The sequence below is a fragment of the Poeciliopsis prolifica genome, unplaced genomic scaffold, assembly GCF_027474105.1.
Source record: "Poeciliopsis prolifica strain line A6 unplaced genomic scaffold, Auburn_PproV2 SCAFFOLD063, whole genome shotgun sequence".
Classification (NCBI taxonomy): Eukaryota; Metazoa; Chordata; class Actinopteri; order Cyprinodontiformes; family Poeciliidae; genus Poeciliopsis; species Poeciliopsis prolifica.
In genome coordinates this window covers 2,245,284-2,261,931 of record NW_026562438.1, presented here as the reverse complement: position 1 = coordinate 2,261,931, position 16,648 = coordinate 2,245,284, and the positions used below count along the sequence as shown (strand labels likewise).

General features: G+C 50.5%; 1 protein-coding gene and 1 pseudogene across 5 annotated transcripts; both read left to right on the top strand.

Moving 5' to 3' along the window:
• The first annotated feature begins 39 nt into the window (after nucleotides 1-39).
• On the top strand, nucleotides 40-4,011 carry LOC129380049 (tetratricopeptide repeat protein 24-like; annotated as a pseudogene).
• Nucleotides 4,012-5,045: 1,034 nt separating this feature from the next.
• LOC129380051 (gonadotropin-releasing hormone II receptor-like) lies at nucleotides 5,046-11,913 on the top strand. Of its 5 annotated transcripts, none has more exons than XM_055019773.1 (5): nucleotides 5,046-5,259; nucleotides 5,962-6,031; nucleotides 6,195-6,719; nucleotides 8,584-8,785; nucleotides 10,485-11,913. In XM_055019773.1, the coding sequence occupies exons 2-5, from the start codon at nucleotides 6,014-6,016 to the stop codon at nucleotides 10,859-10,861; spliced, it is 1,122 nt and encodes a 373-aa protein (XP_054875748.1). In that variant the 5' UTR covers nucleotides 5,046-5,259; nucleotides 5,962-6,013; the 3' UTR covers nucleotides 10,862-11,913. The 5 variants fall into 5 exon arrangements, with proteins under 5 accessions (XP_054875748.1, XP_054916997.1, XP_054916996.1 ...); XM_055061022.1 differs by having other exon boundaries at nucleotides 5,837-6,031; XM_055061021.1 differs by having other exon boundaries at nucleotides 5,829-6,031.
• The last annotated feature ends 4,735 nt before the right edge of the window (nucleotides 11,914-16,648 follow it).

Genomic DNA, 16,648 nt, shown 5'->3' with positions numbered 1-16,648 from the left:
TGCATCCAAAGGTCAATCAGAAGGTCAGTTAGTAAAAATATGTCTCAAAAAAGGGGGGATCCTTCAGGGAGGGAGGAAAGGAAGAGGAGGAACAGAAAGAGCCAAGATAAAGTCTGTTTTAATGAGTCTTTATAATATAAAGATAATAAAGCTACTAACAGAAATGACCTTGACGACCGGTCCGGTCCGGTCCAGTCCGGTCCGGTCCAGTTCTACAACATTGAAGCTGCGTCTTTGTGTGAAACTGAGTTTGAAGGTTAATGAGTTGATTCTCCTGGTGGATATGTCTGAGGTATTTTGGCTCAAACTGTTTGAAGAGGTTTGATATGAAAATTAAAACTGATCAGATTCTGATATTGACCAGCTAAATGTTGAGAGGCTGCAGGGCGAGCTGCAGGGCAAGCTGCTCTCTGCTGCAGCTGATTTGCTGTTTGCTGCTAAGAAAAATCATTTGGAGGCTCAGAACCGACCCGGTACCGGTCCACATTCCAGGGGAGAAAGACTCACCTGGAATAAATTAGATTTTAGCTATTGGAGCTGAAGAGAAATGAATTGAATGTGTTTCTGCAGCGATTGCAGTTTTCTGGCCGATTCCTGGTTCTGACCTTTGACCTGCTGATTTTGGCTCATATGAATTTATTGAGTCTGAAATGTTTCTGAATGTAGCAGCAAAGTCTCTGAGTTGCTAACAGTGATATTAGCTGTAAACGTTGAGACTGACCTGGTCTGTCAGTCCAAACTGACAGACCAGGTATGACATCCAGAGATGTCCATCATCTCTGGATGATGGACATCAGATCAGCTTCACATGTCAGTATCGGCCGATCACGATGCCCCAAAATGAAGGAAATCGGCTCCCAGAAATCAACGGGTCCATAAATCAGATGGTCAATAAATGTATCTATTGTACATGTATATAATGTAAACAGCCAGAGATGCAATAAGTTTATAGCAGGTGTTTGAACAATCTAATGATCGGACTCCTGATTGCAGCCGGTCCACATTGTTAGCAGAACCAGAGGGCCCAAAACCTCATTTGGCTTGGGGCCCCATGGAGGCTTGGACCGGACCTGGATTGGGTTCTGGTTCTGAATCAAATTCCAGGAGTGAAAACATCTGTTCCTCTCATCCAGGTGAGCACATCTGCTGCAGATCCAACATGGCTTCCGAGGAGTCTCCTCCAGGTGAGGAGCAGGTGAAGAGGAGCAGCAGGAGGCAGCAGAAGCAGACTGGAGAGGTGGAGGAGCGGACGTGGGCCGGCCACCGAGCGCTGCAGGCCGGCCGGCCGCAGGACGCGCTGCGCTGCTTCAAGCAGGCCCTGCAGGCCGCTGCACAGGTGAGTCAGACAGGTGAGATTAGCTGGTGGTGTGTAGCGGTTTGTAGTCCTTTGGCGGTGTGAGAACTCCATTTCCCATCCTGCCCCTGTGTGTCCAGCTGCAGGACTCTCAGGTTTTGCGCGCCTGCTCCTTCAACCTGGGCGCCGCCTACGTGGAGGCGGGCCGACCTCAGAGAGGACTGGACCTCCTACGCCGGAACCAGCCCGGTCCAAAAGCGGAGCGGCTCCCAGATTTGCAGTTCAACACGGCGCTGGCCCACAATGCACTTGGGCAGTACCAGGAGGCCGCATCCCACTTCCTGCGGGCCGCTCAGCTTTACCGGTCACAGGGTGACGGAGGTGGCGAAGGCGACGCCTGCATGGAGCTGGGCCGCTGCTGCAGCAGAACCCAGGTCAGAACCAGGACCGGGTCAGAATTAGAATCGGGTCAGAACCAGGATCCACAACCTAATGAAAAACCAACTGAATGCCAATTTTCTTGTAAGTTAGGTTCCAGGTTTTTTCTAGGTATTATTCCAGGTGTTTTCCAGGTGTTTTCTAGGTGTTTTCCAGGTGTTTCCAGGTGTTTTCTAGATGTTTCCAGGTGTTTTCTAGGTGTTTCCAGGTGTTTTCCAGGTGTTTTCCGGGTGTTTCCAGGTGTTTCCAGGTGTTTCCAGGTGTTTCGTGTCATGTCTGCTGCAGGACTGGCCCCAGGCGGTGCAGAGTTTCCTCAGAGCAGCAGAGAGTTACAAAATGGCCTCCATGTTGGATTCTGCAGCCGCCGCCCTTAGAGAGGCAGGAAGTCACGTGGTCCAATCAGATCTGTCCAACCATGATGACATCAGCAGCCTGCTGACAGAGTGTCTGAGTTTGAGCAGCAGTGTCAGCGACCTGAGCATTCTGGGTAATCACCCTTCCTGGTCCTAGGGGCTGCTGAGACTTCCTGCAGCGCCCGTCAGTAACTCCCCTCATGTTGTCCAGGTGAGCTGTACCTGTCGGTGGGCGTGGCCTACTGCCGCATCAGGTGCTTCCAGGAGGCGGTGAGCTGCCTGCGGCGAGCCGTGGAGCTGGCAGCTCACCGCCCCCCCCTGCTGGCCAAAGTCCTGCACAATCTGGGAGCGGCGCTTAACGGTGCAGGCGACTTTAGCTCAGCGGTGGAGCCGCACCGGCAGGCGGCGCGGCTCTACGGTGAGCCATGGAAACATTCAACTCAGGTGTTGACCTTTACCTGTTCTCAGTGTGACGTTCAGGTGTGTGTACCTGCAGGCTCTCAAGGTTGCCGTGGTGATCAGGCTCGATGTTTCAGTAACCTGGCCATCGCCTGCAGTCACCTGGGGGATCACCAGGAGGCAGCAGAGAGCTTCATCCTGGCTCTACAGGGATTCAGAGACACAGGTACCAAGAGAAGGTGTGCTAACGAGGACCAGGTGTGCCAACAAAGAATAGATGTTAGCACACAACCTGTGCTTGTTAAGGACCAGGTGTGTTACCTGTGTGTCTCCACCTGTGCAGGCGACCGCCTGGCTGAGGTCCAGGTGTGTGAGCGTCTGGCTGAGTGTTACCTGAGGCAGAAGAAGCTGCAGAAAGCTGTTGAGCTCTACAAACAGGCTCTGAACGCGATCTCTCAATCCAAGGTAGCACACCTGGAGGTGAAAGGTCACCCTGAGATCTGAGCCATCTGCTGAATGGGAGAAGTTGAGCCAATCAGAGATTGGCCCACAGATCATGGTGTTGTTCTCAGGAGGCTGAAGGAGTTCAGGACCGGCTGGTGGAGCGTCTGACCGCAGCTCTGCAGCTCAGTCTGACTGTGACACAGGTGCAGCACCTCACCTGCAGCACCTCACCTGCAGCACCTCACCTGCAGCACCTCACCTGCAGCACCTCCCATCCTGACTCCACCCACCCAGCTTCAGGTATCTGATAGTTAGAAATCAGTCCATGTTTTTCCTTCTCCTCTCCTCAGAGGCCACGCCCCGACAGGCACCGCCCACATCTGCCCCAACCCCACAGCTCACCTGGTCACCAGGACGACAGGTGAGTGTCTGCGGATGAGGGAACCCAGAGCTCAGCGTCTCATTCGGTCTCATTGCTGTTCTCACAGGAAGCTTGACGTGGCACAACGTCTGGCAGCCAATCAGCATTTAGATGAGCAAAGGGCGGAGTCTCCAGGTCAGTTTGACCTTTATCATTTTCTGTCTTTTGTTGCTATGGTATACCTGATTGTGCTCAGGTGCAGCAGCTGAGTTGAGCTCAAGTGGACGGGCAGTGGCTGATCCAGAGGGCGGAGTCACACCTGGACGACACCTGTAAGATAACAGCGTTTCATTGGTTCACCTGATAAGTCCAGGTGTAGAAAAGTCCGTCTGTGTTTCAGCTCAGAACCACCAGAGGAGCTGCAGCAAGGTGAGTCGGCTGGACTTTACCCCCTGCTGCACCTGAGCAGCAGGTCGACTGGAGCTGCAGGTGAGAGCTACCTGTTTGTTTCCAGGTGAGCACAGACAGGTAACTCACATCTGCTGATTGTTCTGTTTTTTAAGGACAATAAAGTTTTTGAATTATTGAAACAAACTCTTTGTGTTTCAGTGAAGCTTCTTCACCTGAGCAGGTGGAGCCCAACCCCACCTGCTCAGGTGATCTCAGGAAGTCAGGGGTCACCAGAGGCCAGTTGGAGGTCCCGCCTCTGTTCTCTGATGTAACCCTCTGATTGGACAATGGACTGATGATGTCAGACCTTCATCAGCTCTGCATCCATCATGGCTTCCTGCTGCAACCCTGGTAACCTGGCAACCTGGTAACCCTGGTAACCCTGGTAACCTGGCAACCTGGTAACCTGGCAACCTGGTAACCCTGGCAACCTGGCTACACTGGTAACCTGGCAACCTGGTAACCCTGGTAACCTGGGTTTGAATCTGGGAGTCAGAGAAAATATTGCATTGTGATTTATTGTAAATATTATTTTATAATCACTGTGGAATTTTAAAACTAGAAGCAGGTCGGCCAGCAGGGGGCGCTGTGATGCTGGCAGAACGTTTTCCCCATTAAAGATGGAATACACCACCGGAGACAGCGCCACCTACCCTGTCTCTACAATCAGCGCGGATCTTTGAACCTTTCAGGAACTTCCTGTTTCAGATCAAATTTGAGTTTGTGAACATTTTAAACATCGGAAGCAATTTGATCTGAAAACATTTCATTTGTTTCATTTCACGCTAAATCTGGAGTAACTATTCATGATAAACACTTTAAATCCAATCTGATCTGGATCAGAACCGGAACCAAGAATGACTCAGACTGATTCAGGCTGACAGTCTGAAGCGTCAGCAGCTTCCTGGACCAGAAGGTTCTGGACCCAGAAGGTTCTGGACCCAGAAGGTTCTGGACCCAGAAGGTTCTGGACCCAGAAGGTTCTGGACCCAGAAGGTCCTGATATTTAATTCATTCACACCTGACGCTGCAGGAGGAAGATGATGAGGAAGAGGACAGATTGAGCTTCATCAATAAATTCTTCCTGTTGCGTCTCAAATGGATGTTTTAAAGATTCAGATTTACACACTGACACACACACACTGACACACACACACACTGACACACACACTGACACACACACACTGACACACACACACTGACACACACACACTGACACACACACTGACACACACACTGACACACATTAACCCTCAGCAGCTGCAGGCTCCGCCCTTGTTGCAAGCTCCGCCCATTGCTGCAGGCTCCGCCCCCTTGCTGCAGGCTCCGCCCCCTTGCTGCAGGCTCCGGGTCTCCAGTTTTCCTGCTCTGTTTCGGATCAGCTGCTGGATCGTTATCTGGACCGGACCTGATTCTGCTGGTTCTGTTTGGGTCGGAGTTCTGGGGGAACATGAGGAGGAGAGGAGCAGAACACCGGACGCGGGCCTGAGGAGCAGAACCGACTCAGAACTGCTGAGCAGGTAAATCACCAACTCCTTCACAATAAAAGCATCCAGATGACGCCGAGTCTCTGAGTGATGGAATTCAGGCGGTTCTGGTAGTTCTGTTCACCAGGTGATCAGAACTACCAGGTTGATGTTCTGTACTGTCTGTCGGATGTGTGAGCAGTTAGTCTCTAAGCATCAGGTTTGATTCTTCAGTTTGACGGTCGAGTTCTGACGGTTCTGTTGGTAAAAGTGGAGAAAGTGAAACAAACATCTGGATTAAAATGTTTCGGTCCGTTTACAATCTGGACGCGGCTCCACAGTCCATCAGAGAAGTTGGAGCAGGTTGCCACGGCGACACCGTGAACACAGAGCGGCTAAAAATAGCGTCAGGCTGAAGCTGATCTGACTGCGGCAGCGCGGCGCGGCGGCAGAGCGGCGCAGCGCGGCGCGGCGCGCGGCCGCGCTGCGGCAGCGCGGCGGCGGGGAGCGCGGCCGGAGCGCGGCGCGGCGGCAGCGCGGCGGCAGCGCGGCCGCAGCGCGGCGCGGCCGGAGCGCGGCGGCGGCGCCACTGCTGCGTCCCGTCTGGATGGATCTGGTGTCAGATCAGCAGCAGGAGATGAATGGAACCAGGATCTAGTGAAGGTGCTGCCATCATCATCATCATCATCATCATCATCATCATCATCGCCTGACTTCTCCTGAGAGGTGAGAAGGTGTTACCATGGAAACCCTCAGATCGTTATCTGGACCGGACCTTGTGAGGACAGGAAGTGGACAGAAGGTTCTGATGGACCTCCGACTGCAGGTAAGACGGCAGAGGACAGCTGCTCTAAAGTGTCCAATCACAGCTCAGCAGGTGATTCTGCCTCCATCAGAACAGGCGGCCGGTCAGAACCACCAGAACCCGGTGTGGCTCCGAGTGGACCTGCTGTCTGAGCTCACTCCGCTCTTCTTCCCCTCCTCCTCAGGATGTCAGGAAACGTGTCATCTCTGGCTCCACCCACCAGTGCGTCTCCTCCACCTCCTCTCAACGTCTCCCAGTACCCTCCCCTCACCGACTGGGAGCCTCCAGTTTCACCCGAGCTGCTCAGTTCCGGGTCGGCGCCACCTCAGTGCTCTTCCTGTTTGCCGCCTGCAGCAACTTGGCGCTGCTGGCCAGCGTCTGGTGTGGCCGCGGCCGCCGGCTGTCGTCTCACCTGCGGCCGTTGATGCTGAGCCTGGCGGCGGCAGACCTGATGATGACGTTTGTGGTGATGCCTCTGGATGCGGCGTGGAACATCACGGTGCAGTGGTACGGCGGCGAGGCGCTCTGCAAACTGCTGTGCTTCCTGAAGCTGTTCGCCATGCACGCCGCCGCCTTCATCCTGGTCGTCATCAGCCTGGACCGCCATTACGCCATCCTGCACCCGCTGGACGCCCTGAGCGCACACCGCAGGAACCGCTGCATGCTGCTGCTGGCCTGGACTCTGAGCCTGCTGCTGGCCTCCCCACAGGTAGGTTCACCAGGTGGAAATCATCGTCCTGTTCAGGCACGATTCGCTTTAGTCTTAGGTTGCCGTCCACTCGTTTGTCTCACCTGGACAGGAAACTCATTCTCTGCCTGACTCTGGTCTTCCTGAATGGAAATCAGATTCCCTCCCCTGCTGTAGCGACTGAAGGTCAGGGATGCATCGCCATGCATTGTGTTTGCAGCATCACACCGTGCAGGTCAGCTAGATAAGAATAGTCCGGCAGAGTGAAGAGATGTAAAAACTAACAGCTTATCATGTCTAAGCAAATGGGAATCCCACGGCGTTCCCAGGGCAGCCGGGACCATCGTCCCTCCAGCAGGTTGCGGTCTTCCTGTCCCCTGTGGGACCTGAACTCCTCACAGGGAGCCTCCATCCCGACCAGGAGCCTGAGCCTCAGCTGGCTCCTCTCCAGGTGGAGGAGCGGCGGCTCCTCTCCTCTCCAGGTGGAGGAGCGGCGGCTCCTCTCCTCTCCAGGTGGAGGAGCGGCGGCTCCTCTCCTCTCCAGGTGGAGGAGCGGGGCTCCTCTCCTCTCCAGGTGGAGGAGCGGTGGCTCCTCTCTGAGCTTCTCTCTGAGGGAGAGCCCAGCCACCCGGTGGAGGAAACCCATCTGGGCCGCTTGTATCCATGACCTGGTTCTCTCTGCCGTGACCCAAAGCTCATGATGATGGTCGGAACGTAGATCGACTGATGAATCGAGAGCTTCGCTTTCTGGCTCGGCTCTCTTCACCAGGACGGACCGGTCCGGCGCCGGTCCGCCTGTCGGTCTCCCGCTTCCTCCTTCCCTCATTCATGGACCAGATCCTTGACCTCGTCCCCTTGGGGCAGGACACCGCCCTCCACCCCGTCCGGCTTAGGGTTTGGGGTTTTGATTATGGATCAGCAGACATTTCTGCCAAAGAAGGATGAAGTGAAGGACATAAACGGGTCAGTCAGCACATTCTCAGATATGGAGGCTGCAGGACACAGGAGATCTGACAGCTCGCAGATAAATGTGCTACATTTCAAGCATCCAGTGCTGATTGTGAAAGAGGATTTAGTTTAATGAATCATATCAGAGCATCATCCAGTGATGGTCTTGAAGTGGCAGGTTTGCAGCAGCTGATGCACATAAAGTCGCAGCAGGAAGCAGATGGAGCATCGACAGTTCAGCCACTGGAGAGAAAGAAAACTGTGGAATTCAATATTTCACAAGATCTAATGCTGCAGCACTTATTTCATTGTGCAAATTGTGAATGTTTTACTGTGAACCAAAAGTTACGTCTGAAAGGTGCAACGTCTCATTTCTCACCTGGCTGAAGCAGAACATGAACAGAAATGTTTTTGTTTCCTCATTTTAAGTCCAAATCGCTGAGACTAGAAACAAACTCAAGGAAACTGCTGCTGTCATTGGATTGGTCTGATAAGCTTTGATCAGATTAGAACAGGTGTGTGGCCGCAGCGCCATCATGTGATGCTGCTCTCACTGGTCCTGTGTGTTTGCAGAAACGTTTTTTTTTTCTCCAAAGAGTTTTTGTGGCACAAATGGCTCGCATTTTTGACAGTAGACTGACAGTAAAGAGGGCAAGGAGAGGGGGCAAAGGTCGCCGGGCCCGGGAGTCGAACCTGCGACGTCCGCGTCGAGTGTGCTAACCCTTGCGCCATCACAGCACGCTGTACATGAATATATAATGAGCGGGTCACATGACCGCGTTTCCTGCAGTGAGAAAACGAGCTGCAAGAAACCATGCGACGGAAAATCCCTGCTGGAATGTTCAGAGGATTAGAGAAACACGCTGCTGGTTCCTGGCAGGAAACGCTGAGCCAGCTCTTTGTGCTGCAGCTCTTTCTCACTCTGTTTGTGCTGCAGCTCTTCCTCTTCAGAACCATCCGTCTGGATGCCGCTGACTTCACGCAGTGCGCGTCCCACGGCAGCTTCGCTGGCCGCTGGCAGGAGACGCTCTACAACATGTTCCACTTCGTCACGCTGTACGTCGTCCCGCTGCTGCTGATGAGCTGCTGCTACAGCCGCATCCTGCTGCACATCAACCGGCAGCACCTGCAGCACAAAGGTACACCACCTGGTCCATACACCTGCAGCGCCACTATCACTCTGAGTCACACCTGGGATGTGACGCACCTGTAGCTCACCTGTAGTTGCGTTGCTGTTATGCTGAGAAATGCGTCCCCTGTAGCTCCGCCGCATCGCTCTAAACTCTCGCATATGATGAGAAAACGGGCTGAAATCCGACCGAAGAGGAAACTTTTATAGATATTCGTAACATTATCACGTTTATTAATCATGTAAGCCCTAAATGGTGGGTTTTATTTAGCAAATTAATTGAAATAAACACAGATTTTTTCATGTTTATTGAGACATATTTTCAGTGTCTGATGAACAAGTTCTCCGCAGCTGCTTTGAAATTCCAAGATTTTCTTTTAACACCATAATAGCTTAAAACTTTACAAACCGAGGCCCAGTTACGTAGAACATTTTAAGTCACGCTTAGCTGTCTAGTGTATTAGTGTAGGGGAGACGCGTTTTAATTTCTGAGCCTGCTAATATTTGCATCCTCTGTCTATTGTCCTGTTCATATGAAACTTATAGTGGGAACTTAGGGAACAAGTGTCATTATGTAGAAAATGTCATTTCCAAGTTAGCAGGTTGTGCATTTTTTGGCAATATGGATTTCTAGCGTGCCAAGATTTGCATCCCCTCTATTTTCATCAAATATGATCAAATTGATATAAAACTCATACCAGCAGTTCTTACAACTACTTTGGTTATGCAGAAAAATGTAATTCATATTAACTGTTTATTTGTGCAAGTTAGCAGAGGATGCATATTTTGCCATAGCAAATTATGAGCTGCTGATATCTGCATGCCCTGTTTTTATTTGATCTTATGAATTAATTATATCACAACAAAGGGTCAGACAGCAATAAGTGGTTCCACAATCACAGTCAAGAAACCCCAGCAGACACAGACTGATGGCTGTGAACTACTTAAGAGTTGGATTTGAGTAAAGTGGGTTTTTAATGTCTGTCCTTTGGCTCCACCTCATGATGATGGAGGCCCCTCCATCATCCGCCTGCTGTCTGGTGCTTCATGCCCAGGGAAGGGCCACCCAAGGCAGACAGCACCAGACAAAGTGCAGCCTGAAGACTCCAATGATGAAGAAAACCTTTCGATTTCGTGTTTCCCCGCCCGGATGCGGGTCACTGGGGCGCCACTCTGAAGTCTGGGCCTCCCTTCTTGGGCTGCTAACCCTGTGACCTGATCCCCGATAAGCGGAAGAGGATGGACGAGTTCTTATTGAATATTTCTTACTGTGTTGTGAAGTAATGCATGTCTAAGACCAAATAGTCGTCTTAGAGGTGAGGAAGGTCAAGCAGGGGCCTCCAAATGTTCCTTGCCAGAAAATGCATGTCCTGCAACTTGGAGAATTAGGATAGTAATGTGTTATATGAAATGTTCTAGACAATGACGCGTATGCTCTGAGCTACTAGAGTGACTTTCAAATCTGTGCGACACTTTTGAGCTGAAAAACAGGGCATGCAAACATCGGCAGCTCAAAATTCATTTTGCCAAAAAGTGCATCACCCCAAGCTTAAAAACACAAACAGTTACGAGTGAAATAGCTTTTTCTACATGATCACATTTGTTCCCTTAATTGCTGGTATGAGTTTCATATCAATAGGATAACATTTGAGGAAAATAGAGAGGGAAAGCATATTTTCATATTGCTGAACAGCTCCTCCCCCTGCCAGCAGGTGAGTCGCCCCTGCGGCGCAGCGGCACTGACGTCATCCCCAAGGCGCGGATGAAGACGCTGAAGATGACGGTGGTGATCGTGCTGTCCTTCGTCGTGTGCTGGACGCCGTACTACCTGCTGGGGATCTGGTACTGGTTCCAGCCCGGCATGCTGCGGGTCACACCTGAGTACGTCCACCACGCCCTGTTTGTGTTCGGGAACCTGAACTCCTGCTGCGACCCCGTCATCTACGGCTTCTACACGCCGTCGTTCCGCGCCGACCTGGCCGACCTGGCCGCCTTCTGCCGCCGCACGAGAAGCCGCGAGTCGCCGGACCGCCTGTCCGCCCGGCGGGGTCCGCACAGCGGCGAGGACGAGGCGGCGCCCCGCTGACCAATCACAGCCCAGAACGGAACCACGGGACGCGCTCTGCTTTTATTCCTTCGAGGTTTTGTTTGCTGAATCCGAATAAAATGTTTCTGTGATTCTGATTGGTCACAATATTGAACATTAATCCTGTGCTCTGATTGGCTGATAACCAATTTAGAACCTGACATGCAGTCCAGCAGCGCCACCTGCTGTCCGGGTAACTACGGAGCCCTGGAGGGGACATGGGACATTTCCTTTTGCGTTCTCTCGTAATAACATTTCTGCAATATTTGCTGGTCTGGTTTGAACACAGCCACAGTGTTTATGAACCGATTGGTGCAAAAACTGATAGAAGACCTGTCAGGTGATTTATTACCCGCAGTAATAATAGTCCAGATATAGTTTCTCTTCTTTCCTACTTATGGGAAGATATAAAACTTCACATATTTCATATTAACATCCATGGAAAAACCTGCTATTATAGCAGAAAGTATGATGAGAAAGGCTGACAGTATTCAGTCACATGAACTGATCAGAACGTCACTGCGAGGGAACGCAAAAGGAAAACGTCCCCGTGTCCCTTAAGGGGCTCCGTAATTAACAATAAACAATTCAATCGTGATTGATACTGAATAATATGTATTAAATATGCGTATGTACATAATGCCTGTACATGTTTTATTCATGTTCTAGGAGCTCCACACCTTCATCAGTGACTCGTCTCTCCCTCCTCTTCCTCACATCGTCTTTATGAAACATTAAAACTAAAACAATTACACATAAATAACAGTCTTTGCCACCTTGTGTGTGTAACCGGGTTCTGCTTCACACCACTGTACCAGGCCGACCCAAGTAACCCCTGGACTCTGCGTTGTGTAGATGTTTTAGTGAAGACCAGGAGTTCTGGGTGAACAGGCAGTTTATTTCCTGAATGAGAACAGATCGGGTTGGAATCAATGCAATGGTTCAGCTTCCCTCAGCACACTCTCGTGCAGCTTCCATAGACTGGCACTGATTACAGAGGCCAGCAACATATAACCAGCCACACAGAGAGGAGGCGCTATTTCCCATTGCACTGATAATATATAAAGCAAGTGGGATTCTACAACATAAACTCTGTTACATTCCCCCTGCTGAATTCCACTTGCAGCCCGAAATAAACAAATACAAATAAAAGAAACAACCCCATGAAAAAAAAAAAAATCAGATACACCCTAGCAACCAGAAGAGAAAAACAAGTCGAATGAACATTTTAGACAATTCCCCAATAGCATACGCACAGCCGTCGAGGTGTGATGAATCTGCTCAGTAAATTCCAGGCATTACAGTTACAAAGAAAATCCAGTCAGACGACTATTCTCAAAAGAACCAGTGTGAGAAGAAGTTGGCCAGACCCCTTCATCACACATATGGGAAGCAGAACAAAAACATGCCCATTACATATTTTGTCATATTATAACCATACGCCATCCTGAGACAGACAGATGAAAACAAAAGCACTTTGTTGGTTCTGAAACACCATTGTCCAATACAAGTACAATAAAACAACTATATCGTCACCCTAACAAGACTCAAACTTTTTCAGTTTTCTGATGCATTATCTCGATCAATCGAGAAACAGGCTTAAGTAACCTCCCCACCCTCGATCTTTTGGAAGTCTCCACCGCCCCGTCAACAACAGTACGGTCTTCAGCAGGAACAACAATTTCAGCTGAGACAGGAACTGCAACTAAAGGCAAACAGGCTGGATCATGTTCAGCAGTGGTTGCTGCCTCCAAAACAGAAGAGCATCTACCTGGATCCATGGACATGACCAGGTCAGATCGTTGCTCATCACTGGTTGAATTTTCTCGCACATCAGTGCCAATAGCGGGAGCACAGCCAGAGGCCAGTTGATGGCCCACATCAGTGCCTTCTGGGTCAATATCCTCAGTCAGCAGGGGCTCACTGGAGGCTACAGATGGCAAGTCAGAAACCCAAGCTCTTGTCCTGTATTCAGCAGATGTTACAGACATGTCAGACACAGCATCTCCATCGCCTTCAGCTATCAGCGAGCCAGATTCAGAAGACACATCCACCCCATCCTGCAGCGCCGCATCCTCGACAGGGAGAAAATTCACTGGCATTAACAGGTTACGATGGACAACCTTCACCTGCCCAGTGGAGACATCCTGCAGCTTAAAGGTGTGACTTGTGTCATTCTTGTCCACAACTGTATAGACTACATTCTCCCAGCGATCAGCCAGTTTTCTCTTGCCGCGTCCCTTTTGTTGGCAAGAAGAACACGGTCTCCAATCTCCACTGGAGCTCCCCGGACTTTACGGTTGTAGAGATCCGTGTGGCGCTGCAATTGTTTGCTCGCCGTCCTTTGTGCAATGTCCATTGCCTCCTTGAGGTCTTTCCTAAGCGCCTGGACATATCGGTCATAATCTGTGACGTCATGATGGTCAATGACAGAGCCGAAGACTATATCAATTGGGAGTCTCGGCACCCTGCCAAACATCAACAGAAATGGAGCAAAGCCGGTTGTTTCATGGATAGTGCAGTTGTATGCAAAGGTGAGGGCTTTCAGCACATCAGGCCATTTTTGCTTAGCTTTCGGGGGCAAGGCACGAATCATATTGCCCAAGGTCCGGTTCATCCTTTCACAAGAACCATTACCCATTGGGTGATATGGAGTCGTGTGGGACTTCTGGACACCAGCAACACTCAGTAGTTCAGAGATAAGTGCACTCTCGAAATTTGCTCCCTGATCAGAGTGTAAGCGTGCTGGAAAGCCATAAACGCAGAAATAGTTATGCCACAGTTGGTGCGCCACTGCCTTGGCAGACTGGTTGGGGCACAAGAAGGCATGCGCCATCTTTGTAAAATGGTCTGTGACCACAAGCACATCCACTGATTTGTTAGCAGAGTCCTCAGCTGACCAAAAGTCTATGCAGACCAGTTCAAGGGGCTCTGATGTCTTGATGTTCTCTAAAGGTGCTCTAGCCTCTGGCTCAGGGGACTTGCTAACAATGCATCGCTTGCAGCACCGCACATACTCTGCCACATGTTTAGCCATGCCAGACCAGTGAAATCTTTGCCTAGCCAGATAAAGGGTTCGTTGCTGGCCTTGGTGACCTGCCTCATCATGGACTCCCTTCAGTACAGCAGGACGCAGGGCAGGTGGGACAACATACAGGTAGGTTTTTGTCTTTGTTACAGGATTCTTGGCGACTCGATACAATACACCGTTTTTCACAGTCAGCTTGTGCCATACCTTCAGAAGTCTGTTTGTTTCAGTCGCTTCTTTGGCACGCTCTCTCCTTGATGGTCTTCGCCCCCTTCCCACATAAAAGATTGCTCTACACAGTGCATCATCACACCGCTGCTGCCTCACCAGCTCCTCATGCGATAAGATGTCAGAATCAATATGGTTTGATGTGAGCAAAGTCTGTGATAACTGAGGCAGAAGAAGAGCGTGTGGCCACACCTTGGACTCATGTTCTTTATGAACCTGAAGGACAGCTCCCACCTCAGAAGAGGTCAGCCCTCCTGCCTGTGCAACAACTGTGGACTGACAAACAATAGGTTGGTCATCACCTGAGAACTCTTCAGGTGAATGAACTGTCCATCTGAAGGCCTCCTGCACCCCCCTGTGGCAACTGCCTCTGCTTCAGCCAGCAGATCATTGTATGGGACTCTTATTAAACGATGGGAGGCAGTGGGCTGCACAAAGGGTTCCCTGCTCAGCGCATCAGCAACTATATTTTTAGGACCAGGGATGTATTTTATATCAAACTGGAAAGGTGCCAGTTTCGCAATCCACCTTTGCTCGCATGCATCCAATCTTGGCTTAGACAGTATGTAAGTCAAAGGGTTATTATCGGTCCATACTGTAAACTGATGACCCCTCAGCCAATGATGAAACTTATCGCACACTGCCCACTTCAAGGCAAAGAACTCCAACCTATGTGCTGGATACTTGGACTGTGCGTGACTAAGTGTCTTACTAGCAAAGGCGATTGGCCTTGATGTTGAAGCTCCAGCCGGAACTTGTGACAACACAGCACCAAGGCCACCGCTGGGAGGCATCAACTGATAGAAGGAAGGGCTCCTCAAAGTTCGGATGAGCCAGGAGCACTCGATCCAACAAAGCCTGCTTCAACTTGAAGAACGCCGTCCTGCAGTCATCTGTCCAATCCTCCTCACGCAGCCTTGCACGGCCTGTCGGCGCTTTCTCCCTGGACCACGTGGGCCTTTTCCCCAGATGTCAGCCGGAACAGAGGTTTTGCAATGGATGAACAGTTCTCAATAAATTGTTGGTAATACATGACCATTCCAGGAACGAGCGGATCCTCTGCTGAGATGGAACCTTAGAACCATCTTCCATGAGGTTTGCTTCCGTAAGGGATGTAATGGAAGCTATTTTCTCCGGATCTGACTGAATCCCATCAGCACTAACAATGTGTCCAAGGAATTTCACAGTCTGCCTCAAGAAGTGGCATTTCTTTGGAGCCAACTTACGATTGTGAGCCTGCAGCCTCTGGAACACCATATGCAAACGCTGCAGTGCCACTTCTTCAGTGGGGGCAAAAACCAGGACATCATCAAGATAACACAGCACACTGAGGAAGTTCTGATCTCCAAAAATGCCCAACATCATCCTCATAAAAGTCGCCGGACTGTTGCATAGTCCCTGAGGCATACGATTGTACTCATATAACCCAAAAGGTGATGTGAAAGCTGTGTACTTGCGGTCCTGTTCATGCACCTCCACATTATAGTAGCCTGAAGTCAGGTCCATTGTAGAGAAAAATCCATTCCCTCCTAAAGCAGCCAGTGCATCTGCTGGATGTGGAAGGGGATGGGCATCTTTGACAGTTCTAGCGTTGAGCCAGCGAAAGTCGTTACATATCCTTAAATCACCAGACTTCTTCCAAACTAGGACCAAAGGTGATGCAAATTCACTGCATGACTTTCGAATTATTTCCCGTTCCTCCATTTCATTCAGAGCTTGTCTCAATTTGTCATAATGACTTGGTGGCACACGTCGGCAAGGCAACCGGAAGGGCTTGTCATCCACCACTCGAATCCTATGAAGGTACCCTGTGGCTTTTCCGCAATCTAGCTTGTCTCTCGAGAAAATGGACTCAAACTGGGCTATGAGGTCAACTAGTTTCTCTTTGCTAGCTTGTGATACTTCACAGGAGTTGATATCAATGTCAGACAGTCCCAGATTTTGCAGCACAGTATGTACAGAGCTACTATCACCTATTCCTCGCTCTGAAGTTGGACGATCAGGTAAGGTAGAGACGTCAGTGACGAGACTCTGCTCATCGTTGCACCTTACTGAGTCAGTAGTTGGCAGTTGTACATTCTGTTGTAAGCAGGAATCAGTGGGGCTGAAGCTCGTCACTGCTGAGCAGGTGAACACATCAGCTAACCTCATGTTTCGTTTTAAAGTCATTGGTTTGTCACAGGGATTTAACACTTTTACAGGGAGCCACCCATCACTTCCAAGATGTGCCACAGTTCTTCCGACCATAACTGACCTTGGCCTTGACCTTGTTGCTGTGGGTTCTATCACAACAGCACTGCCCACCTCCTCATTATCTCCTAGCTGCAGCCTGCCCCAGACCAGGTGCTCTGTCAAAGGTTCCAAGGTTATGGCTCTCTTTATCTTGACATTCCAATCTTATCATTGACACTCTCTGGAACCACCACTCCTGACATTAAACTTAGCACATTGTGCTCAGACACATCCTCTGTAGTCAAGACCTTGCTGCATCCCACCCCCAACTTGTCCTTCGTCTTCAGGCAACTGACCAA